Genomic DNA, 26,750 nt, shown 5'->3' with positions numbered 1-26,750 from the left:
ATTTTTGATTTCAGTGATGTTGTTCTACCTGTCCAGAGAGTGTCAGTCTTTTCTGAAGCTTTATATGAGTTATCTGTCTTCTTAGCTTGTCCAGTCTCTGATCTTTTCCATAACATAGCTTAAATAATGTACTCATGTTAAGATGTGGATGACTTGGGCTGCACTGTAGAGGTCGGTGAACATTTCTGAGATTTTTATGTCTCTTATAAAATGGTTATTGTCACACATCACAGCTGCAGTATTTCAGCACCACTTCAGACCATATTCTGCTTTCATTCTTTGCACATTACTCCTGCTGCAATCAATGAGAACCTCACACATGGAGCACAGACACATGCACTGCTGAAGTTGACTGGCAAGCACTACAAAACTGATACAATGGAATCAAACCTTCTGGGCTGTGGATAGCTATCCTTCAGCATCTGTCGTCTCTTAGAAACACATCATGCAGCTGATTACTTGTCTGCCTCGTACATATCCTCTACTATTTTTTGGAACAAATCACTATTATTTTTCTGACGTGTTAGATTTAAATGATCCCCTTGGCCTCACTTAGTCTGGACCATTAGCAATAAATGAAAGACCACGAATGCAGTAGAATCTTGGAGAGAATGGATGACTTCTATACTAGTCAATACCAGCCTAAATGTGAGCCTGAATTTGAGACATAAAAAAATTTTAACAATTGCTACAAATGAAAGCTAAAACAAATATGACAACAAAAACTCCTCCTTGGCAGAAAAGGTTCTCCACTGTGATTTAATTCTTCCGTAAGCCTTTAATCCCAGTGTTGCAAGATCTAGTTAGTATTGTTCTGTACTTTGATTATTTATATATGTAAACAATGAACAGAGTTTACTTTTTTTCTGATAGAAAATATTTTCCAGGCACTAATATTTTTCACATGGTGCAAGCCACTCCTTTTCTTATTGGCAGAGCTTCCACTGCTGTTATTGCCAAGGGAATCAGGTTATATTCCATAGAGCGAGACATCCTTGAGTTCTGATGGTTAGCAGTGAGGAGTATTATAAAATTAGGTTTCACAGTATAAAATAAATTCTGAATAATGCGATCAAACAACAATTCTATATTCCAACATCAGTTTAGGAAAATTGCCTCAAGCTAGTTGTGGCTGCTCAGGGTGGTATCTTTTGTGTTCTGAACAGAAAAGGTAAGTTAATGTATTTGTCTATTTTATTTTACATTAATATTAATCTATATTCTCTCTGAATTGTTAAAATGTTCTCAGTAATTGTAGATTTTTTTTTCTATTGGGAGAGTGTCTGATGGATTCCTTAAGGGGCAAATTCTCCCTGGCTTAATCAGTCAATACAGCAACATAGAGGAGCCATGAGGGACTTTGAGAACACAACTGGAAAATTTGTGCTCACAGATATCAGAATCACAATCTGTCATGCAATTACTTCATACTGAATATGAAAAAGAACTACAAATCTGATGACTCATTCTCTGAATGCCCTATTTTCCCTTCCATATTTTTAGCAAGGAAGCAGTGTAGGTGATCAGGTCTTGTCTTACTACTGTTATGCTGCAGAGCAAGTGGGATTTTCTTTTCCGGGATCTTGGAACATCCTTGTGGTTTTCCCTTTGGCCCCAGAGGAGTCCTGCTGTAGTGTGCACAGTTCTTTGATGCTACTGTAAACACACATTTGACATGTGTTCCCTTTTAAAGGACAAGTTATTACTAATGTTTTCCTTTTATTCCTAGGATCATAGTCTTTAATTTCATACCAGCACATGATTACTACAAGGTGAAATTTGTTACCAACTAAAATGAAAACCAACTAGTTTACTGCTTGCTGAGGGAACATTCTAAAATAAGAAGAGAAGTAACACAAAATAACGTTTTAAATATTTGAAATATAAGACTTGGATTTTCCTTTGTTTGTTGACGTTTTCATGGCTTGATTCTCATACTCCATACCCATGTAGCAGTTCTCCATCGTCTGGGCCACAGCACTGATATTTTATTTTCTGGATGCAAACTCAATTTATTTAAACATTATTAGCCAATAAAAACGAATTATTTTTTAATATAATTGTGACAATAGCACTGGGAGCAGCAACATCTGAGTCTGTGCACTGTGAGGTACACAAGCAGAAAGAAGATTAAGTTTCTTTTCTGCCAGAAAGTGGTAAAGAAGAAGATTTCAGGCACTACAGACTAATAAAGGATCAGCCACTCTTTATTTTCTGGAGAAAAAAAATAAGACAATTTTTGATTCCTTTGTTATAAGTTTCTGTATCACTTGCAAGTAAATTTTGAGTATTATATCAGTTAATAATTAATCCTTGCTGTTTTTATCTCTGGCACGTTTTTGTTGGAACTAATATATGTCACTTTTCAGAACAGATGTTTCCTCTGTTCCCTTGCTCTCATGCTTGCACAGATCTTGTTCTTTCCAACTGAGTTACAAGATCCTTATCTAGACCTGTTTCTTTTTTATACCATTATTCCTAAAACCCTCCATTAAAGAACTCCTTAGATTAATTTACATTGTCATTTTAACTTCATAAATCTCTGTGCATCTTTTTCTGCCATCTCAATCAGCTTTATCAACCTGCTGCTGCTAAACTCTTCTATTCCTGAGTTTCATCACCCTTTGCAGTCCATATTCCCATTGTTTTCTTTTAGTCATCTTTGCAGGTTTTCCCCCTACATTTACTATGGAGGAGAAAAAGGTAGTTACTATTTCATTGTCTGTGCAGGTGACTTTTGCAGGTATGTCCCTTTCTTAGCGACAAAGTCATCCCTGTCTCATCCTTTGTTATCTGCTTGGAGTTTCTGCATTTACACAGGAAGGGATTCCAGTATAGATCACGGAATTTCAGTACCTGATGAGAAAATCTACCGACTATCTCAGTACAAAGAGCAACAAGAAAAAATGGTTGTGATCATCAGTATCAGTAGAAGAAAGTCCAAGAATTTTCTCAAATATGTTGACTTTGGAAGCATAAAAAATCTTCAGATTTGGGTCCAAGAAAAGATTGTTAGAAACTTTTATGTGCAGAAGTGATTGAAGCCAAACTGGAAAGAAACCAAGAGGCAACTGAAAGGCAAAAACTGAAAGAACTGTTTGTAAACAGTGCATTCTGCATTCCCACTTAAGGAGGGAGGAGTGGAAAGGAGAATGTAATCTGAAAGGCAGGAAAGGTCAAGGATATTTTTGTGAAGATGGAGTTAGAGGCTCATATGGATATGCTCATATTTGAGAATCAGCCAGAAGAGAACAGAAGGTTTCACAAGGGCAGAAGGATGAAGGTTAGCAGGTTGGAAACATTTGGAGTCAACAGAGTAGAGAGAGCAGTTGGATGAAAAATCTGTTTGGTGATGGAAACGATAATGAAGAAGATGTTTGAAAGAGAGAAGACTGGGGAGATTGGATTGGATCGTGCAATATTTTTAAGTGAAGCCAGCAAGATCTCACACAAGAAAGCTTGTATGGTGAATTAAATGGAGATCAAAGAGTTTTTTGTTGAGGGATGCAGTGCTCAGGAATATGGCACAGCCAAAGTATGGGTGAAGTGTAAGAAATCTGTGTGTCTTTTCAGTATTATCAAGTAGTGATAAAATGCCTTCTCAGATCAGAATAAAATATCTCAGAAGGTATGGGATGACTGACAGAAATGTAGATTTTGTGGTAGGCTAGAGGCAATAGTATGATGTCCGTGATTTGTTATTTTGTTCTAGTGAAAAAAGTTAAGGAAAAAACACCTGTGGGGTTTTTTTCTGTCTTATTTTTCTATCCTTATTGGAATAATTGTTGCCCCCTCCAAGGCAGTCAATTATGTTCTTAAAATCTTTCAAAACATTTTACCTACATTTAAAGTCTATCCTTTCAAAATGATGTTAAGAGAAAAAGTCTACATTTTTCATTTCAAATATTGAAAGAAGGTGTTTTTACTCTTCTGATTTCTATTTGTCTTTCTTGCCCTCCCCTCAACCCAGTCAATTCAGCATACATTGTGCTCTATCCTTGAAAGCAGTTAAAATAAGAGAAAAGAAGAAAACAAAAGCAAGACAAGGACAAACTGTAGGCACACCATCACAGTTTAGTTTATTCATAAAAATAAAAAGAATCTTGTTTTTAAGCAGCTCTGTTGATCTAGTTAAGAAACAGATTTCTTGCTCTTGAATTTTCCTCAAACCACTAGTGTGAGATACGGAACTATTTCAGAGCCATATTGTAAGCATAGCAAAAAAGGATATTTTAGAGTCTTCCTTTTTTTTTTTTTTTTTCCAGAAAGCAGCATAACTGGGGACACATATGCTGTCTCAGTCACATTTATCTCACTTTTAAAATAAAGATCTTTAATGACAAGGGAACTCATAGATTAGTGTGAACAACTAAGCTGGTATTTAATGTAATGGCCACATCAATTTAATTTCTTTGTTTCTTTGCTCTTGTCAGCAGAGTTGTGGGTTTAAATAGTAATTTGGACTGTTTCTCTGATTTTCCCAGTAAAAATAAATCTGATGTCATTGCATGCTCTTTGGCAGGCCATGTGTCATTATTATAAACCACACAGAGATTTTTTTCTCATCCAGATTTTCTTTTCAGGGCCTTTGCTTATGACAGAGTTACAAAACGGTGCCATTGGTTATCCTTCAACAGCTTGACAAATGGTGTGAGAAAGAAGCAAGACCATGCGTTTGATCTGTATGAAAAGAAGGGTAACTGATTTATTTACTGATTTTGTTTTTCCAGCAATGAAAGGAGAAAAGAACCCCTGAGGTCAGTCAGTGATTTTTGACTGTAGGAACATCCTGGGCAAGGGACAGTTCTATGAATTTTGAAAGTTGCATTTTACAGTTTTATTTACACATATCCTGAGTTTGTTGTCATGCTAATTCCTCTACATACTTGATCAGTTTTCCAGTGTACATATTTGCCTACCATCATACGTACTATCCTGACTGGTTACTTCATCTTACTACTTAAAAGCTCAGCTGTATGTTAACATTTTTGACTTAATATTGTTACTATTCACCTCATTAATGAGTGGGAGACTTAAGTCATCAGACTTAAAGAGTTTTGTTCAATCAGACATGTTGGAAACATTTTCAGGAGAGTTTTTTAAGTCAGTTAGTGATCAGTATTTTGGAAAAAAAAAAGGGACATGAATGTATGCCAACAACTAAACAGTATTTTGAATAATTAGGAATTTAAAGGCTATTAAATAATATTATTTTGATAATATTATTTATTATAATATTTATTATAATATAGTTCATTAGAAAAGAGATTATGAACTTTAGTTTATATTGCATTAATCAAAACCCTAAAATTGCAATAACCAAACCCCTCTTTTATTTCAATAGACTATGTCAGGAATTGTATCATCGGGAAAGGAGCAGACTATAAAGGAACAATATCTGTTACCAAAAGTGGTATCCAGTGTCAGGCCTGGAATTCAATGATCCCCCATGAGCACAGGTAAGAGTTCAGGAGCAGAGACAATGGGAATAGTGTCGAGACAGCTTCCATAAAGCATAAGAATTTATGGGACAACTAACTTTAGACAACAAAATCTCTTAGATATTTTTCTTGCCTTTCTCCAAGAGATGCCATTCTCCAGATCCCAGAAAATCCATACTTTCATGGGCTTTCTCTAAAGAGGTCTCTTTTAATGCCAGCCTGTGTGTCTGTATCCCTTCCTTTCCTGTGTCAGTGTTTTTAGCTGTTTATATCCTTTTGATCTCTTAGTTACTGACAGGAACAAAACATCTGCATAACTTCAGCCTGGGGTCTGGAAGTTTATCACAATTTTCTAATCAACTTCCAGGGAATGAGCAATTTTAAAAACCCCATTATTAAGAAGTGGGGGATAGCCCACCTATTTGTTTAGTATACACTTATTGTTACTATCATTTGCATAGTTGTTGTTAATTCTCTTTTATTTGTTGAATACATTAAACTGCATAGAGCACTTAGGCCAGGCAACAAATACATGGAAAGGACTGAAGAGACTATTGAAATCCTTTCCTTCACATTATACTGGCAATAACTAAAGACTGATGCAGCAGGTACAGGACTTAACTTTTCAGGTTAAGACCTGATACAGTGAAAAACTGAGGCCAAATCTACATCTTGAGAGTAAAGCTCATTAGACTCCATTATCTAAAGAAAGGAGAAGAAAGCCAAAACGTGAAGCCAGTAAGAATAATGGTAGAAGCAGAGTCATCCACAACAAACATTGCTGGAGACTAGGTAAAGGACTATGAAGTACTGGTCTACTCTTTGACCATTTCTCTTTGAACCTTTTTGTATTGGCTTTAGCCAATACAAAATGTCCTCTCACCCATAAGCTTCCTGTCTATGTTGCTGCCTTTTGCTCCAGACTCCCAGCATCAGCACTTTTTTTAGGAGGAGCCAAACTGGATATTGCTAATGAGGAACTGGGCTGAGGAACTGCTCAGTCCTGTCCTGACCAAATCAATCCAGTGTAGAAGATGATATCTTGGAACAACATGAAAAAGCAAAGGATACTTGGTTCTCTCCTCTTATGATGTGTTACAAAGCTGAGCCTCAGGCTTGGACTTACTGGACTTGGCTGCTTACAGTATCGATGGTAGTGTGTCTGATTTTCAGAGTGGGGCCAGACCTGTTCTTGGCTGGGAGCACATCATAAATATCACCAGGTCCCACAGCAGTGACCTTTTGAGACTTAACACCTTGAAGTATACAATCTTCATCTTTCAAAAGGGAAAGAATTCTAAATAATTACAAACTAAGCAAGAATGAGCATTTATTCTATGTAATATACATATGACTTTATATAATTAGAGAAAGGAAAGTGTCTTTATAGTGCACATTGTCACTGAATTGCATTTTAATACACAACATACACAGTTTTATCACATTTGGACAGCCACTCTTCTACGATGAATTTTATGAGAATGACTTTTCTCCTGCCTTGTGCAATAAGTTTATTTTTTTAAAGGTCACCGGATAAATGAGGTGGCTGCATGCTAATTTTGTTTTTCAACATCAGAAAATATGATTTCATCATCAGAGACATGAGGGAGATGGGAAGAAGCAGACAGTAGTGGTGTGTTTGGAACTTATTAGTACAAAAGGCTTAGATTTTTAGGTCAGTTTTTCTCAACATCTGATTATCACAATGTGCCATTGTAAAATAAATCCCCATTTCATATTTAAAGGAGAATGTACTTTAATGATTTTTAATTATCTTTCTAGACAGAATAGAAATAACTACAGACTAAAGTTGTGCTTGAATTCAATGAGTCATATTTTTATTGATTTGTATTCCAGTAGAACACAGAGACTCCCAGCAAAACCCAGGGTTCTATTATTTTCATCTCCATCATAGTACAGAGTGCAGGAATCTTAGAGACTATTAAATGGATAAACCCAATGTAAAAAGGGCTCAAAGAAAAATGGTCAAAGAGTAGACCAGTGCTTCACAGGTTTTTGGCTAATTTCCATGACTTTTTTGTGGTTGAATCTGTTTTTACCATTACTCTTACTGGCTTCAGTTATTTGGCTTTTTTTCTTTTTTCCTTACCTAATGTAGTTGAACTAAATCATCAAACAATTTTAGGAGTGGCCCTTTCTTCCATTTCTGGACTGGCCTTCACTGCAACTCATCTTTTCCTCTCTCAAGAACATTGTTTCAGTACCTGTCGAAGCCATTTGTTTATCTGACTCATCTTGTGGTTTTAAGGCTATTCACTTAGACTTTTTTTTTAATGTTCTTATAGCATATCTGATACAATTTGAGATGACTTTCCCTATATTTTCTTATGTCCATAATTTCTGAGCAGAAGAGTTAAATAAAATGATCTTGTATGCACTGACATACTACTTTAAAACATTTGCAGGTTGGAATATCCTATCAGAAACGTTTCCCCAGGGCTGTCTTTAACTAAAAAACATTTAAGATATTTATATTACAAGACCACAGAGGAAAAACAGAAGCAATAATTTTATAGGCAGCAGTAATGACAAAAAATTATTCTTTTAAAGCACTAAAAATAAAAAAAACAAACAAACAAACTCTTTTATGTAATGCTTCCACATTATATTGGCTAGAACCTCAATGCGATTAACAGAGGTATTTTTCATCTCAGTTAGTTCAAATATTTCATTAACGGGAATAAAACATGATTAAAATGTCACATGTCCAATTTTTCTTAAATTTAATAACTTAAATATACTGACAGAAAAAAAAATGAAAAAAATCTTAGAAAGCTCAAAAATTAAATCATTTAATTAATTCAGTTACAACTTTTGTGTGATCCCCTATGCGGTTTGCCCAGCGTTTCAATTAACAAAAAATCTTCATGGAACGGATCACAACTCTGAATTTAAGGTGTTTTCTAGCTACAGAGATTTAGCTGCAGTTTAAACATCACTGCAGTGAAACTGGCAGTGAAATGCCACTGGATTTGTCTGCAACGTGCTGCCTGAGTGTGGTCGTGACCTGTTGCAGTGGCATTGAACAGACCAGTCTGGGGTTTGGTTCCTTGCTATGGACTTAGCAGTTCCTTAGTATGAGGAGAAAATTGATTAACAATCTTTTATACATAAATATATATATAATCTATATATGTATGCCTATGTATATCTCTATATGTCAGTGTGCATGTAAGGGTTTCTCTAGAGGTAAACAAATACTTTTACAGATAGTTGGGACGACAACACCTTGCACCTGGTCAGTTTAAGTCAGCTGGGTTACTGTTAAATGTCCTAATTTATACAATAGCAATGATGAATGGGTCTATAAGTAGCAGGCCCTAAGGTGACAACAGTCAGGCTTGTGGCAGAACATGAAGCAAGACAGCTTAAGTGACATCTGGGGAAATTTCTGATGCTGAAATGCAAAGCAGTCCATGGTTTCACGCAGTGAAAGCCTCTCGGCGAGGTGTATCACACCACTCAGTCACGCTCACATGCTCCTGAGGAGCAGTTCTAGCTGCTGCCTGAGCAGGGATGCAAAGAGGTTTCTCTGCTTGTGGACTTTTTAGTCTAAGCCCAAATGGACCAGTTGTTTGTGTCAACATGCAGAGGAAAGACAGGTCTGGCTACAGACACAATGAATTTTTCTCCTATACACCCACAGTTCACGAAGGAGAACACAGGGATGGCTGGCAGGGAGTGTGTGGCTGCCTTTGATTCTGTGGCAGATAGTTGGCTCTGGACAGCTGAGGAATGGGAATAAAACTCACTACAGCATGCTACAGGCTAGACAAATTGTCCCAGATTTAGGCCATTTAGGTTGAGTAATCCCTATTGAAGATGTGTATTTGTGCATGGACAGATGTTTGGGGGGTACATTTCTTTAGGTGGGATGGAGGGAGAAGGAAGCAGAAATGTGATTTTTTCTAACTATTTGTAAAAATAGTATGATTAACCCCAAAGTTTGCATGCTCTTATACTGTAATGATTGTCATTTTAAAACTAGCTTTTTGCCTTCGAGCTATCGGGGAAAAGACCTGAGGGAAAACTACTGCCGAAACCCCCGAGGGGAAGAGGGAGGCCCGTGGTGTTTCACCACCAGTCCAGAGATGCGCCACGAAGTCTGTGACATCCCCCTCTGCTCAGAAGGTAACCTGGCATGACTTTCTGCAGAAAGTTGCTTTTGCTCTGCTGACAGCAGCTGCACAGAACTTCCAGTAGTCACTTGCTTGTGGCCTTTGGATAAAGAATAGGTGATTTCTCAGCAAGAATAATTCCCACAGCAAGAAAAGGAGGTATTAAGAGGAAGAGAAGTTCTTGTATGTTCCAGTACGCTGGAATATTTGAACAAGGTTTCAGGCTCAGCAGCTTTTTTCAGGTCACGGAGGAGCTTGAACAATGTAATTGTGCTGATCACACAAGTGTGATTTGCTTTTCTAGTCCATAGTGAATCCATTACAGTCTCAGTATTACTATGTGATAAAATCATCTAGTTCCATTCCATGGTAAAATCAGCTTTTCCTCTTCTTTTTGATGAAAATTTAGATACTGAATTACAGGATGAAAGCTCAAGATAAGTATGCCCTTTGTTTTTCAAATAAATACTGTAAATAAATGTAACTATAAATCCAATCCCATTTGACTTCCAAGTCACAGAATTTGAAAGACACTTCATGTGCACCATTGCATTTGTTGACTTTTAAGTTCTGTTAACCTCCAAACTAAGCTCTTATATCTTGCTAATCAGCCAATTCAGTTCCAGTCAATCAACTCATTTAAATCCTCAAGATATGATGCCTTTAATTTTCCTGCTAATGTGTCACATGGAATAGCTGTGGTGTTGTGGAGGAATTAAAAGGAGAGGGAGGGAGAGAGGGAGAGAAGGGGAAAGCAAATAATTCACAAGGAGCTTGAAAATCTATTAAAGCCTAACCTTTAAATGTAAATTTAAATGAGCTTCAAATGGGATAATACTTGGAGCTCACTGCAGGATGAAGACTTTGGTAGTGGATGTTATGACTGAAGAGTGAGATCTGTAAATGCATAAAATAGTATTTTCTAAGTGATCTTTCTTTAAAATTACTCTAATTAGTGAGTAATTGAGAAGTTTGTCTACAGTTAGTTATGATGAATTTATTTTATATTTTCAGACTTCTAAATCTAAATTTTGTTCAACAGCGGTTTCAAATCCCTTTGATAGTTTTTGCCCATTCTCCCTCTACCCCCCTCCACCTTCCCAAACTAGGGCTGAAAATCTATCTTAGTGTAAACTGCCAAAAGGAATTATCACCAAAAAGAAACAGTATCATGTGTAGCTGAAAGGCCTGGGAATTTAAAAAATATACTGTACTGCACTGAAATTGGGATTCAGCCATTATTCTGCACTTAAACTTGTGCTGTAATTATAGTAGACTTAGAGTGATTTGAAATAATGAATGATACTTAATTGGAAAATACCACCTTTAAAAAATACTTCTTCCTTAGATATGTGCCTCTTTCTGCTACTAACCATAAGTAAGATTAAAAATCTTTTAGGAACATGAATGCGTCTAACAGCTGACCCCTACCTGGCTCAAAACTGTAAGTGTCCTATAAAGTGGTATCACTTTTAAGCTCATGGATTAGATCTAAGAAAGAGATGTTATTCTGTTCCAAAGGGCATTACCCACACCAACTCACAAAAAGGTATCATTTTTTTATAACTCTTCAGTTTGGTTTCAACACATAAGAGCAGGGATGTGATTTATTTCTTTTTAACTTTCTTTTTTTGTGGTGCAAGTCATCAGTGTAATAAATGACTATTGTCTACTTTTTTTTTTCCTAGTTGAATGCATGACCTGCAATGGAGAGAATTACAGAGGGCCAATGGATCACACCGAGACGGGCAAGGAGTGTCAGCGCTGGGATCTTCAGAGACCACACAAGCACAAATTTCGACCAGAGAGGTAACCTCTCCCCCCCACCCCAAGCAAGACCACGTGGTCATAATTTGAAAATTGCACACATTCTGGAAACAGCTGAGCAAAACTAGCATGAGCTCAACTGAAATTTGTGGATGTCACCAGTTTTAGATATTTGGGCTTCTGGTCCATAGTGTAGGCTGGCTACTGTCACAATGGAAATGCAGGATGGGGACTAGAGGTTGTTTCTTGCAGTTGTGACTGCATCCCATGCCAGTTTAGTGTAGTGATGTTCATGTGCTGCATTATTGATCAAAATTAACTTCATTGACACTAAAAAATTAACCCCTGAATGTTTCTGTATATATTGATTTGCAGCTTCAGTGAGCTTAAAATACCTTAAAGTCACTGCAAAAGTAAATAATGATTAAAAGTCATAAATATTTTTTAGACTTCTTGACACAATTGTGAATATAAGCTTGCAATATCGTCAAGTAACATTACCCTCCTTTTTGAGATATTGAATAGCCTTAAAGCTGTGGATGATCTTCTATTATAATCACATTTAAGTACCCAATTTGTTTGAACAAAATATTTGCTCACTGCATATGTTTTTGCAACCTGGGAAAGGAGTTCATTGCTCTGTTTACTATTTTATGACTGTGGATTTCTATCTTAGACTTTTTTCTTTTTTTTTTTTTTTAATTTAGACATGAATGCATAATGCCAAAAGTTGAGTCAGAAATACCAAGACAAATTTCATCCCTGTTAGGGTTTGTCCTGGAGGGCAAAATTCACCCGACCACAAATGGTCATCTATAATACACCCTTCTGGAAGGATTTTGGGCCATGGGCGTGGGTGGGGGTTAGGCCACATAGGAAGGCCTCTGTGATCATCTAAACTGGACTACAGTTTCATTTTAGTTTTATTCCAGATTTTGGATTAACTCCATTTATAAATTGGATTAAATAAATTTAAACTGCCAGAGGAAGACTGCAAGAATCACAAAACCCAGAATGATTAAGATCTTTCACTGAAAGGATCTTTATATTTGTTAAAGTGTTTCACTAAAGCATTATTTTTATACTCAGAAATGTGAATACTACTAGATTTTAGAAAGCCTGATCATTCAACAAAACATTAAGGATCTGAAGTTTTGGAGTTTATGTGATATAACCTCTTTTCTCCCTTGGGTGGGATGATCTGCTTCATGAATAATAGCAGGCATCCCACAGCTCTGCTACAATAAATATTTTGTATTAGCAGACTGGGACTGAAGATAATCTGAGTTTTGCCATACACTTACTGTGCATTCTAGAACAAGTCACTGAAAGAGTTTTGTTCCTTGGGAGTGAAACATTTGTAGAACTTCTGGGTACAAATAATAACAATTTTACTGTCAGGAGGAAATTTCTTTTTTTCCATTAATTTCTAATTGTTTGCAAAATGACTTTTCAGACTAACAGCAGTCTTACAAACAATTGTCTTTCTCCTTGAACTATTTCCTTCAGAAAACATCATTTTGAGAGTTTTCAGACTGTAATAAAAGTGGGTTTTTTTATCAAAAAGACACCCATCCAGATTGAATTGATTTGTATGAGCTTTCAGAAGAGTAATGGGGCCCAATGCATTTCTAATACACTGGTGTTAACCACCTTCATGGAACAGTCACTAAAGGTAGTAACAATTATACTTTGATTATACTAGATTTTAAAAAGGTTGTGGGATTTGCTTTGTGTTTTTTTTTTAATGGTCACGTAAGTTAAAAATAAGAGAAGAGGTTTGGAACAAATGATTCATTAAAACACAGCAATCTCTAGAGATATTTATAATATATCATCCTGGTGTAATGTGAATAACTTGGAAACCAGGAAGGACAATCTGAGCAGATTTAAACCTATTTTCATTCATAGCTTCACCAGTTGCAACTATGAAGAAAAGGAAATAAAGCTAGTAGTCATTTAAATGCTCCAGTCTACCTGCTGTTGGACAATGCTTTCAGCTCAGGGTGAATAAATCTCACTTTTGCTTTTTGTCACCTCAGTGAGTTGTTCCACATTCCTTCCCCTCAGAGGTCAGTTACTGACCAGAATTGATAACCAACCCTTGCTTACTCAGATTTGATTGAAGTTAGCAGAAGGAACACCCCAAACAACTCCTGCATGGCCCGTTTTTAGCTATTAGTGGATGCAGAATTGTATTCTGAAGCTCCAGTTCTTTTGTGTACTCACAGGCACCATGGAAGGAAGACTGTTGAGGGTAATGACTTAGGCATAGAGCAGTGTAGAGGGGAAAAATTTTTCTCCTTCTCTGCTCGTATTTTCTGCTCAAATATTCTGTGAAAATACTTATTATAAGGAGGAAAGTAGGGTTGAAGTGTAGCATAAGAGATGAATAACTGCAGGAATCCTTTTACTAATACCCTGGTTTATATCTCTTGTATGAAAATTTATTTTATACAAAATCAAGTTTCCAAGTTTCTTTTTAAAAAAAAAGAAAGGGAAAATAAATATTGGTGAAGAGCTTTAGATACTAAATTTAAGTTCCAGGATAGCTAGAGATCAGCATCTGTCTCTTTAAAAAGAATAAATGTTATCTCTTTGACTAATACTCTCCTCCCTCTCTAGAAACTGAGAAAAAGTCTTGATTTTGACAGCAGATGTGTATCTTGATCCTTCATTTCAGTTTAATAAATGAAGTACAGCTACTGCTGTTTCAAGGGGGAAAAAAGTAAAATATGTAGAGTTCTGAAAGATCTCTGAAACCTCAGGCTCTTTGTTAGGTTTAAGCAAGGAGTCTGTGTCCAATGTACTTGGGAAGGAGGAGTGTACAGAGCAAAGGGACTAGCTGTCAGGGAATCATCCATAGCCTCACTATGGAATTGTGTGGAACAATTTGAAGTCCTGTTGTTGTTTATCTAACATTTATGTCTTAAAGCTGTTAGTTTGCCTTTTTTTGTAGGAATTGTTGCTTGCTGGATATGAAGGAAGGCAGAAGCATGTCTGAATATTGTGGAAAGACACTTGTATTCTAGAAAGTGGATCCTTTACATCCCCATTTGTTTCCTGGACTCATCTTGGTCCTTAGGTAGTGACATGAACTCTCCATGCTACTTGACACGGAACATGTTCTACCAACATCAAAGCTCATCACTGCACCTACTGGATGGCCAAAGTCATCCTGTTTTCTACTGTATTCTTAGCCCATTAACTGCTTCCTAATGAAATTCTTGGACACAATTTGTTCCTTTACAGTTCGTCTTTTACCTAGCAGAAAACAGGGTACTGTTGCTAGATCTGAAACTACCACATTCTTGACTGCCATTGAATTCTCAGTTTGGTGAGGTTTCTCCTTGCTGGTTTTTTTGTATTTTTTTTTTTTTTTAATTCTACTTAAATCCTGTCCCTGTCCCTTCTATAGTTGAAGGAACCCAACTTTCCTAAGGAATGGGAGATCAAGTTGCAAATACATGAGTCAAAATTAGCATGAACATTTGACATAAAAAGCATCCTACCAAAGACACGCACTTGTAAATCATATTTTCCTCTGCTTCTGTGAAACACATCTGCTTGCAGTTGTAAATGGATTCAAGTTCCCAGGTAGTTAACTTTATTGTTCTCTTACATACTTTTCATGATTCCCTCAGGGGCAAATCTACTTTTTGTTTCTCTTACTAACACATTTCAATAAAATTGGAAAGCCAAGACAATTTTTATTCACTAGAGAAAAAAAAAAAAGGATTCATTTATCTCCTTCTCTTTAAGTTTACAGATGTTAGCATCGCACACTTATGCAAAAAGCCCCTTCTCATCTTGACTATCTCTCTGACCGTTCAATGACGGCAGCAGGAATGTGGAAACATTTAAATAGCACAATAGTATCAAATCTTAATGAGATAAAGTGAGACAGAAGTTAATTCCTTATTTTTCTTCTTCTTTCCTCCAGTGCTTGAAATCAGGGCATGACCAAGAATGAACTCTGTTACAAAAATGGATCACTAGTAGCATTGCTGCTCAAAACAGCTTCCAGTTTGAACCCAGGGCTGTTGCACTGAAGAACCTGTTTTGTTAATGAGTCCAGCATGGCAGAGAGTGTTTATATAATCCACACTTAATTGGGCTGTTAAAAAAAAATGAGAGGCTTCAGTGTCTGGTCATCAGTTGACAGACATAAGAGCAAGAATTTAGCAATTAGCGGAGTTACCCCATCCGGTACCCTGTGCATTAGCACAGCAGGGAATCCCCTTAGTGGAGATCTGATTCTGCTGTATATTTGGAAAGTGTTTATAAGTTATTAGCTTTCTAACAGTACTAAAAGAGTTGCATCCATCTTACATAATCAGACCCCAGGTTAATAGGAATTGGTTTTTGTTTGCCTCTGCTGAGGTCTGTCCTTTAAGTACCTTGTAGAAGCCTGTGCAGTGTTGCCAGGAAGACTTCTTTGACACGTTTCTCATTGTGGTTTACAGATATCCTGACAAGGGCTTTGATGATAATTACTGCCGCAATCCCGATGGCAAGCTGAGACCATGGTGCTACACTCTTGACCCTAACACCCCCTGGGAGTTCTGTGCAATTAAAATGTGTGGTGAGTTCAAGCAAAATTTATTACTTCCTTTTCCTTTCCAAAATCTGGACACAGATATTTCAAGCAGTATAGGACCACCGCTAGTTCGTTCATTGCCCTTCGCTGGCTTTTAAAATATAGCTTTCAAAGAGGTTCTCCTATAAATGTTTTCTGTTTAATCTGGACAGGAAAGAAGAGTTGTGCATTACTTACCACTGGAATATGTGAAAATCTTACATACTGGAAATTGCAATAAAATGTAGGAAAATCAAGAAACAAAAAAAAGAGGGGCAACAAAATCATGGAGATTTCATGGACATTCTTACTTTGACCATGCTGGGCATTTGCATTATCATTTGGGAGTAGCTGCATATACACACCTTCCCTACTCAGAGTTCTCTGTCAACAACTCTTCACTGCTTTGCAGTTCTAGGCCTTGGGTCCTGCACACTATCCACCCTTGTGCTGAACACAGAATTATAATTTCCCCATGGTTTTTTTTCTGATATTCAGCACTCCATATCAAAGCACTCCTCAGGCAATTAATTTCTTTTCATCCATTAGCTACAAGATGGTGGCATTTGTTATCCTTACTTTACAGACAGAAAATTGAATCAAAATGGCATTAAGGTATACAAATATTAGATGTCCTCTTTGAGATGCTTTTGTTCAACATTTTCAGAGCATCCTGCAGCATGCTCTATCTTCAAAGCCCAGATCATCTTAACTTTCATGATAGCTCTGACAGCTCTGTTCACTGATAATTAGATGTTAAATAGATAATTAGAGTTGTGCAGGAAAAATAAGAAAGTTAACACTATTGGACCTCTCTTGAAAACTTTTCTAGACTTTCATGGTAATGCTGTTGCTAAGGCAGATGGTAGAATTCAGTTTTGTTGAGACATGCTTTAATCAGGAAACCAGAATTCACATCCCTGAAATTCCTTGCCTCATTCACAGCTTACGGATCCTACAGGTGATAATATCCTATCTTATCTCACATAATTCTCATTGGCATATTTAGGGGCCATTATTTTGCCCCTAGTGAATGGATAACGTTTGAAATAATGTGCAAGCATCATATTAATGGCAGTTTCTTACTACCTAAACTGTTTTTTTTTTATTCCTTTTACCAAAATTCTTTATTTATAACATCATGGGAACAAAGACAATTTCTTTAAACAAGGCATAGCTTTAACTGAACCCATACTGTGGAAACCTTTCAACTTCATGTGCCCCAACCCTGTGGCAGAGCCCCCCAGGAAAACAAGCAGAAAAGGGAAAAACAGTATTTTTGGATTTTCCATGAAGTGGAGGCAAAACGAAGCTTCTAAAATTTCTCAGTCAAACTCAGTGTCATATTAGCTCATGAGAAAGTCAGTTTTTCTTAGATCTGCAGTTTGAAACTACAATTTATATTGTTGTCCTGCTTGAACTTTGATCAAAATGAAGTGTTAAAAAATTGTCCTCGAAACCAGACCCTCTCCTTTTCATCTAGCTCTAAGTGTCACTTCAGTAGGCTCATTGTAAAATTAATTTATCTCTCTTAGGAGGAGGATAGAAGAAGAGAATAGAATCAATTGAAAAGAACAATAAAGCTCACCTGAAAGTGGCTTAATGTGAGAATTCAAAAAGTGAAAAAAAAATCTCGAACACAAAAGGAGTGATTTTTAATAACTGTTTAATTTTCAAGGTTCTCTATATTTTGTTGCTGATGATATATATATCAAGATAACCCATTACTGGGGTCTCTAAAATCCAGGTAAAATAGAGACAGCGTGAGTCTGACAAAAATCTGTTTCCATAATGTAATCTGTATTTTCCCTATGATGTTAGCATATATATAAATACTGAGGCAGGCAGGAGGGGAAGAGGTAATGGCTACAGCATGAAGCTGTGTATGTGAGCAGTTGTTATCTAAAGGAGGAAACATGGCATTCTTCATCTTTACTTAGGATTCTTGCAAAAAAAAATTATGCTATGTTTTCTGCTTCCACCACCAGTAATTCAGAATTTTCTCTCCTTGGTTGTTCTTAGCTTAGGCCAGTCCAATGTCTTGGAGATTCAGTCACTTCTAATCAATTCATCAATTTTTGAAATCCAAGGGTTGAGTAAGAATACTCTTAATGTACTTCCAGATGCAGAGTAATTGAGCTTATTCATAAGGCATTATAAATCCAGTATAAGGTAGTTACATTATCAAAATTATTCCACTGTAAAAAAAGGTGAGGATAATTTTCTACTTTGGGCAATGTCTGTAATCAGGTTTTCTAGAGACAGAGGGAACTTAACAGGACCACTGCTTGTTTTGGGTCCGGCATCCATGAAGTCACACCCATATTGAAATTCTTACCTATGAACTACAGTACTAGTTCATGTCATTATATTGAGTCTTACTGATAATCTTTAATAATAGGGGAAGCTAAGTCTATCCCCTTTGTGAACACAGGCTTACTTGGCTATGCAGCTGAATCATCTTTCAATTTTTTAGTTAATCCATTAATTTAGGAGCTGTTGCTCTGGATTTTTGGCTTGTGTTGGTCTGGGTTTTGTTCTGTTGTGTGGTTTTTTTAAAAACTAAACTGTGCTTCCTACACTTCTCCAGTTATTAGATAACGTATGAATCATGTGTAGCATACTAGATCTGTTCTTTTCCCCTGCTGGATATGTTTTTATTATGAAAGAAAAATATTCCTACGTTACAGCTGACTGTTTCACAAATGCAACTTTTATAAACCTTTATCCTTTGGCATTTCCTGAGCTGATGTGTCAGTGTTCTGAGGATTCACATCTGGCTTTGTTGGTCACGTAAACTTACAGTCCAAGCAACTTTCAGTATCTCCAGTCTGACCAAAGCTTTATAAAATAGTTGGGTGGGAGATCTCCTGCAAATTACTGGATTATTATCACCTCTGTCTACCAAATCACAGTTAAAGTCCTTAATAGAAGGTAAAGATCATAATGAAATTTAAAAACAAAACCCACAGTGAAATTATTTTAATGTTGTGATGAAAGTCTTTGGTCTTGTATTTAGGCAAAAGTTGACTGAAGTAACTAGAAATTCTTTCTTTTATCTTCAGTTAGAAAATATATTAAAATCAGTGGAAATTTCCCATATGAAACTGTATTTTCACTGCAGAAAATTGTGTATTTTTGTAAATTAATAAGGCAATCTATTTGAGAAGTATACAAAAGTAGTAGTCTTGAAAGTGCTTAATCCAGCAGGTATTTTCAATGAATGTTTCAGACAGGCATATGGCACTGCCCTCTACATAAGATGCAATGCTACTCAGTGCTTTCTTTTATAACCCAGAGAGGGAATTTATTGCTGACACTATTGTTGTATCAACAGCTCGATGGCCAGAATATCAACACAAAATATCAAAGCCCTGTTTTCAGTTTTCTGTCTTTTTTGAGACACATAGAAAAACTCTTTTCCCACCTCCTAGCAGGGAGCCCAAAACACTTGGCTATTCTTAGTTTCAGTGGCTGCTCTGTGTTTCTGAAGCTGTGGCTGTTTGCAATCTCAGTACACTAAAAAGAGAACATCATGAGTTATAGGTCTTTATAGCTTTGTGGTTTGGATTCTCACACAGGTTTTTAATTCCTATGCTGAGGACTGTTTATTTAATTTACAAGAAATTCTAATTAGGAAAAATGCTTTGCAAATCCAAGTTCTTGGACCGTATACAAAAATGTAGGTGTCCTCTCTTTGGGGTAGTGACCACAAGGCAGCATGCTGCTTGTGGCTTTTGCTACATGTCATAAGGGCTAGTATGCTCTATAGCCAAAATGCTGACAACAGCTCATATACAAAATTTTCAGCAAAATTCAGTGGAAGGAAGCATTTAGAAAATAAATATGGTTTTAAAACTGAAGAGAGAGAGGGCATTGTAATTTTACTTCCAAGCACAGAATGCAGCATAAAACATTGTGGCTTACAGCCAGGGCTGTGAGAAAGAGATGACAGGAACAATTAGGAATTAGAGATGGCTCAAGCTGCAAAAACTGGATTTGGATTAAGACTTCAGGGACCTCAGGACTGGTTTGAAGTTGCTCACATATGTGTCTGTGGTTTTGGCTCGAGACAATTTTTAGTTAGAAGAGAGGATAAAAGGACAACTAACAGCAATAAAGAAGTGTAGGATGAAATGAAGAAATGGAAGCAGTGACAGTAAACATGAAAAAAGAAAATGACTGTTATTATGGCATGAATGAGGACATGAACTACAGGGAAGACAGGAGCAGGGAACTAATGCTGCTTTAAAATAATAAAAAAAATGGATAACAGCTCTTCTATGGATGCATTATAAGGCTATAAGAGAGATGCTGAGGCGCAGAAATAAAACTGCTTGTGTCAGTCATTTAAGAGCTTCAGAGTTACATGGAATTATTAAGGACAGTGTACTGTTGATGCCTATCTGATTTCCAATCAACCCAGATGCCTTGACTATGGATTTAGCCTTTGCTGTCAGTATTCATAGACAATAGACAGGAGTGACTGAGGCTTGAAAAGCCTTGAGAGAATTCAATAAAGGTCTAAGTTTGATGGGAAAGAACAGCAAATGAAACAGCAAAACTGAGACTCTAGGTTGTAAAATGAACCATTGCAACGTGCCTATAACTTTTGGGAAGGCAAAATACTCACCAGTATTGAATTACTCATTCTTTAGAAAGAGATTTCAACTGCCCATTTGGATGGGAAGTTCTGAATAAAAAGTTAATTGTTGAATGTATGTATGTAAACAAATAAAAGTTACACTCAGTTTAAGCTTAATATTTGTATAAGATAAAGATTTTTATAGAAAGGGGGCAGTGAAAAGAGACTGATATTTAGTAGATGATAAAGTGTTACCTTCTATTTCGCTTCACACAGAAACATAGAATAGGTCCAGCATTCACTGTTTATTCATCAGCTTAATCTACATTCCCTCAAAAAGGATCCATCTCAAATCCTTTTCATCATTTCTATGATAGTTTTTAAAGTGAGATTTAAGAACTCTAAACTTGAGGGGATCCACTTTTAATATTTTTTTAAAAATGTATTTAAAATAAAAATTGTTTGGACTTAAAGTCTTCTTGTAGACATTGAAACTACCTGGAAAGATCTCTCTCTGCTCAAGGACAAATGAACTGTACATGTGAAGGTTTTAGGTGCAGGGTTTAGGTGACAATGAGTTCTTCACTATTGTGGTTCTTGAGCTTGGCTTTAATTGATTTCTTCACTTTCTCATTTGTTTTTACTGAAAAAAAGCAAAACACTAGAAATCAGTGGGTGGGTCTTCCACATCTTTTTTGATTGTAGTACACCGAAGAAAATATGGAAAGGAAGGAACTGCCAGTAACCTAATGTCCAGAATTGTAGATACCATTGCTTGAGGTAGGGATGCCTGCAGGCAATACAACTGAGCATGACCAGCTTCGTAACATCCCTCAGCTTACTTAGTGACATTTGTAGAATTGCATGGATCATGTTTAAAATCTACTTTTTAAAATATTTTTTTGCTAATCGGGGCACATTTTCTTTCTGCTGACTGACACTGTAGAAAAGACATTACATGAATATAAGCAAAAGCAGGTATTTTCCTCATGATGTGATTTAGGATCCTGCTTATTTTCCAGCAATGTCTTTTCCCAAAAATACATAGACTGTATTGCAATGAAAAAACATGAATTCTCCAGTAATATCTCTATCTTCTTTTAAGTCAGTAGAAGCTTCACCATTGACCTAAAATTTGTGCAGGATTTTCTTCTGGGTCACTGGGATTAAAGACAGAAATAGTACTCTAACTGGTTACTTCAGCTGTCGAATGACTCAAGGCCCCTGCTGATCCCTCATGCTGGTGTTACTGTGAGAACCAGAACTGAGAAGACTATCTGTGGCTTCACACATGAAACTCTGGATAATGTTTCATTTTTTTTACTTAAACTTCTATGAATGCACGAGCTGGCCCTTATTAATAAAGCTATGTATTTTGAAGTATCAAAATAGGGAGGGTTTTATGGAAAAAGGATACCTTTGCATAATTGCACATTGGTTGAGGACTTCAGAGTAAGCATGTGGAGGTGGAGATACTACTAATGGGAAATCCCCTCATGTAGCTGACTGAACTACATGGTTAATCTTAGTCATCCAGAATTAGAAAAAAAAAAACAAACCACAAAGTTCAAAAGTAGCAAAATGCTGCTGACAATTACCAAATTCTTCTGTTCGTAATGAGCTTTTATACAGGAGTAAGAAGTGACATTTAATCAATAAATCATAAATAGTAGTCCTTCATAAGATGATACATTGTGTGTTCTTCCTTTAACAGTACTTTTAATCTTGGTTCAGAACTATAAAGGTTGAACTGAAGCAAAAAAATCCTGGGAACTTATATTATGAAATATTAGTAAGTAATGCAAAGTAAGGATTACTTATTGATTTTAAATTAATCTAGCTTAATTCATAATGTCTTTCTCATTGGAAAAAACCCTTTGTTTGCAGATCTTGATTTATATTTTAGAGGAATTGCTGGGATAAGGATGGGAATTCAGCTTTATGGATTTTTATCTTGATCTCGATTTTGCCTTGTAAGCGAACTGGTGATTGTGGTCTCAGGGCTCTTTCACCGCTGCTCTGCACATCTGATGTTCATGCTCAGAATTATTAAACTTTAGATAATTGGCTATGTGGATGATGAGCAATTAGCCTCAAGGACAAGACCAATAGTGAATGGAGATGACTATATAAGTCGTAGGCTTGGACAACCTGGACACTGTCTTATAGTCTGCAGAGCCCCTCTGTAATGCCTGGTGAGGCAGGCACTGCTCCTCGAGCTCTTGCATGTTCCTGTGCACATCCAGCCCAACTTTCATTAACAGGAACAGGGAGACTGTTCCCATCATGACTGTTCGAGGAAACTACCAGCTGAATGAAGGATTTCTCGAGCCTTTATTGGTAAGTTTTGAGTTTTCTGTGAGACTCAATAATCAGAAAGGGAATTGCTTCAGAAATACATTTCACAAACATTTTGAAGTCTCATTTTTCATGTTTTAAAACGAGACACTTGTAGAAAATGCAGGTGGTACAGCAAGAAGAGTTTGGGGAGGGGTTTGTGGACCTTTTGGAATGAAGGAACTGCTGTATTAATTAAAATGAGAATATTCTAGCAATCCTTTTCATTACTGGAATTCTTATTGAGAGCTGCCACAAAGTAGCAGCAGATAATCACGTTGTAGATTTCGAAATAATTTCTCTCTTAGTCATTATAATGTCTTTCCTGAGGTGGCTTGACTGTGTAAGTATTCATGACAATGTGAAAATTAAGTTTGTCTGGTGCCTTTACGTAGGACATTTTGACATGGACAAACTGTAAAATCTGATCTACAGGTAGAGGTCACTGTCCAGACATGCAGTGTGAGGTTTGACAATAAGCTGAGCATATGTCAATGTAGAAGAAGGAATGCTCTACAAAGTGACTATGGCCTTACTTAAATCAATTGGTTCATTATTTACTTCATTTCACGCACGTGATTTAAAAAACCCAGACCCACACAATGATATCTAAACACCAACCCAATTATTTTTTCACTAGTATGACTGAGTACACAGCAGATGTACTATATCATTCATTACAGTTGAAATAGTAACTTCTGGTGCATACTACACTTCTGGTATTTGCAACAGCTTTTATTAGGTTGATTTTTTTTTTGTGCCTTATTAGTAGTATTATTTAAGAAGACTTTTTGCTAGAGTTATGTAGTTATAGTTTATTAATTTACTTACAAAATAATATGAAAACAGGATTTATGCTGAAATTTCTCATATTAGGAAACTCTTCCCTCCCCAGGTTATTCACTACATCTCTTACATTTGCATGTATTTTTTTGAAAAGACTAATATATATTTGAATGTGGCATAGCAATGTCCACTCCAATCAGTTTAGGAGCTATTTTAGAATATAATTCCAATATGTTTTATATTTATGATGGAAAACTGAAATATGCATCTATTTATTTCTATTAGTTGTATGAATTAATCTCTTTGTAGTTCAATTATTTAAAAAGTAATCTATAAAAACTAAAAATATAGTTACTAGCTGCAAGTCTATTTGATGAATCCACTAGAAAGAGCACATTTGTCAGCCTGCAGAAGCCTACTTGTGATACTTGCAGTGCCACATCCTTTTGACTTTGGAATGAGCTTGGAACGCACAATCACATTGAAACAGGACAACATTTGGAGAAAAAGTGCCTTGGAAGGAAGGACAGGAAATGAATTTGACCATGAAATACTGGTTTGAAAACATCAACCAGATGAAGAGAAAAAGGGATGCGTGGATGAATGTATAATTCAACTGCACAACTTGATGTTATCATTTGACAGGGAAGTGATCTTTAACATCAAAGATCAGTCAGCAAATCAGCCAAAACCATCTGTTATGACATTTGGTTTCCTTAAGATCCATATTCTCTCTAAGTTCATAGAACTGGCTCAAGTTACCAGGAGTGAAGCATATTATGAGTAACACACAAATATTTTCTATTCACTGGACCATTTGAAGAAAACTAGTTAAAAAACTTTATTAACATACTTATTGTGAGCAACTAATACTTTTAAAGTAATTTATAAAATTAGTCTTGTGAACAATATAAATTACCAACAAATGGGCAGTTACTTACAGAAATATTGTATTGGGAACCTTTGGGGACTTTGTAGAAGTGTTGCTCTCACTGCAGGGTATTTTGTTTTGTACTGCTTCGTATATATCTGATGCAATATCTGTGCCATTAATTTGCAATTATGAAAATTGCATAAGAAATAAAAAGAGACTTTCAAGTTATGTGAATGAGTCATTTGAAAACCACTGTTTTTCTGAATTTAGTTCAAGACAGCCCACACCAGGGTGAGTACAGAGTATATCAACATCTGTAAAAGATCTTGAGTCTCTTGAATTTGTTAGTCTTTAAAGCATTTGTCTCTCTGTAGAGCATACTGATCTTTGATTTTAAAAGCTGGACTTTTTCCCCTCTTTAAACCATATGAGGCACAAAACCCCCGACACTTCAAGGAGAAGTTAGTACTTTTCTCTATAATAGGATTTATTTTTGCTTTAATTTTTTATCTGCACCTTTTTTCTTGTGATTTGATATTCTGTGAATTCATTAGAGAAAATCAATTGTATTTTATTACTATAAATATGTATTAACATGTGTAACAGTGCACTCGTGGGTGGTCACTCAGTTTTGTAAAGCTAAGCGAATGAGAAGATATTTCCTGAACAGGAAAAAGTAATCAGGAATATCTTCTGACCTTCCATGACAGAACATAGGCCAGGTGTCTCACAGAACAAAAACTATTAAATGTTGCAGATTCTCTGCATGCAAGTGGATAAAGTAGCATAAGGTCTAGCACTTTGATTTTGTGGATGTTGTAAATGTGAAGAGGAGAAAATTATTCTGTAATCACCTCAGCAATTTCACCAAAGAACTCCAATTATCATGATTTGAACTGCAAAGTAGAGTTCAAACCTGACATCCTCAGCCAGCCTTAAGAGAGTGAAATAGCATTTATTCTCTGGGTCTGCAGATGAAAGCATCATGAACAGCACAGAGGCAGCAGCTGAGACTTCAACATGCATCCAGGGCCAAGGTGAGGGTTACCGTGGCACAGTCAGCACCATATGGAGTGGAATTCAGTGCCAGAGATGGGACTCTCAGTTTCCTCACCAGCACAACATCACTCCTGAGAACTTCAAATGCAAGTGAGTAGAGATGTGTAGGTACTATCACTGCAGTGGGAAAAGAGTTTAGTTTTAAAATGTTTAAAAAGTCATACCACTGAAGTAAGCCATAGGGTCCCTGTCCCTGTTCTGCATCCTGATGCATTCACTCGACTTGCTGATGCTGAAAACCATTTGAACATGGGAAAATCAGTTCTTCAGATCTCAAAATAGTAGTTCTAGACAAACTTGTGTGAAACCCTAGGGGTTTTTATGAACTTTTTCTTCAAGCATGATTTTAAGTGTCTGGATGTTTTCCAGACTGAGACCTGAATCCCAATAGTGCTGGTACATTATCACCATTTTTCTTTCATGAAATTAAATACTTGTTCACACTTTGATTGCTGACTTTAACTCAATATATCCTAAATATTACCTAAATGTAAACTTCTTCTCAGTACTAACATTTATAATATTTGACAACATTTCTTTTATTTTCCATATTTTAAGTCCTTTTTCTGTCTCATTACTAACTGTACTTGCATCAATAGGATTGTTTTCACTTGAGGGGTCACTGATCATCAAACATTTCTGTGCAGTTCAAAAACTCCCAGGATGTGAATGATCTATTAATTTTAAACAGTTACTTTAGTAATGTTGTTTCAGTACTTTTTTAACTGAGTATAGAAGAAACCTTGCTGACCAGCATGGAGCCACAGCTCAGTTTGTACTAAATGTCTTTACTGATGGGTAGATATCAGTAAGAATTACAGTATTAGGCCCATTCTTTCCATAGTCTGTTATCAGTAAGTGTTGCAGATGGAAAAATACAGTGAAATATGGAGATGCACAGAACATGGCAAAAACTGTCAGGAGATGGGAAAATAAAACTTACATTTAAGAGGTTTGACTATTTCATGCAAGCTGTGAAAGACATTTAAAGATGTTCCCTTGTGACTAACTTTTATTTTAAAGGTAACAGCTGTATAGAATTTCAACATACTTTTTTTTATTTTCCAAGATTCAGTTTCTTAAACGAGTCACTGATAGTCTACAGGACTCTTCTTTCTCTAAACTCAGTAGAACCATTCAAAATATAGGGAATTTTAAGCACTTTGGTAATGTTTGTATTTAA

General features: G+C 36.3%; 1 protein-coding gene across 2 annotated transcripts in view; it reads left to right on the top strand.

The window, feature by feature from the left end:
* HGF (hepatocyte growth factor) overlaps positions 1-26,750 on the top strand; it is a 58,633-nt gene that overhangs the window by 12,608 nt on the left and 19,275 nt on the right. The window contains exons 3-8 of one of the 2 annotated variants that reach the window (XM_064656432.1): positions 4,584-4,696; positions 5,345-5,459; positions 9,466-9,593; positions 11,269-11,389; positions 15,814-15,932; positions 25,483-25,657. In XM_064656432.1, the coding sequence (XP_064512502.1) occupies positions 4,584-4,696; positions 5,345-5,459; positions 9,466-9,593; positions 11,269-11,389; positions 15,814-15,932; positions 25,483-25,657 (771 nt within the window). Of the gene's footprint in view, positions 1-4,583; positions 4,697-5,344; positions 5,460-9,450; positions 9,594-11,268; positions 11,390-15,813; positions 15,933-25,482; positions 25,658-26,750 lie in introns of both variants that reach the window. The other variant, XM_064656431.1, reaches the window with a different exon arrangement.

This window comes from Pseudopipra pipra, chromosome 5, assembly GCF_036250125.1.
Source record: "Pseudopipra pipra isolate bDixPip1 chromosome 5, bDixPip1.hap1, whole genome shotgun sequence".
In the NCBI taxonomy this organism is placed as follows: domain Eukaryota; kingdom Metazoa; phylum Chordata; class Aves; order Passeriformes; family Pipridae; genus Pseudopipra; species Pseudopipra pipra.
The sequence above is the reverse complement of the archived record's forward strand: the minus strand, read 5'-3'. Positions and strand labels throughout refer to the sequence as shown.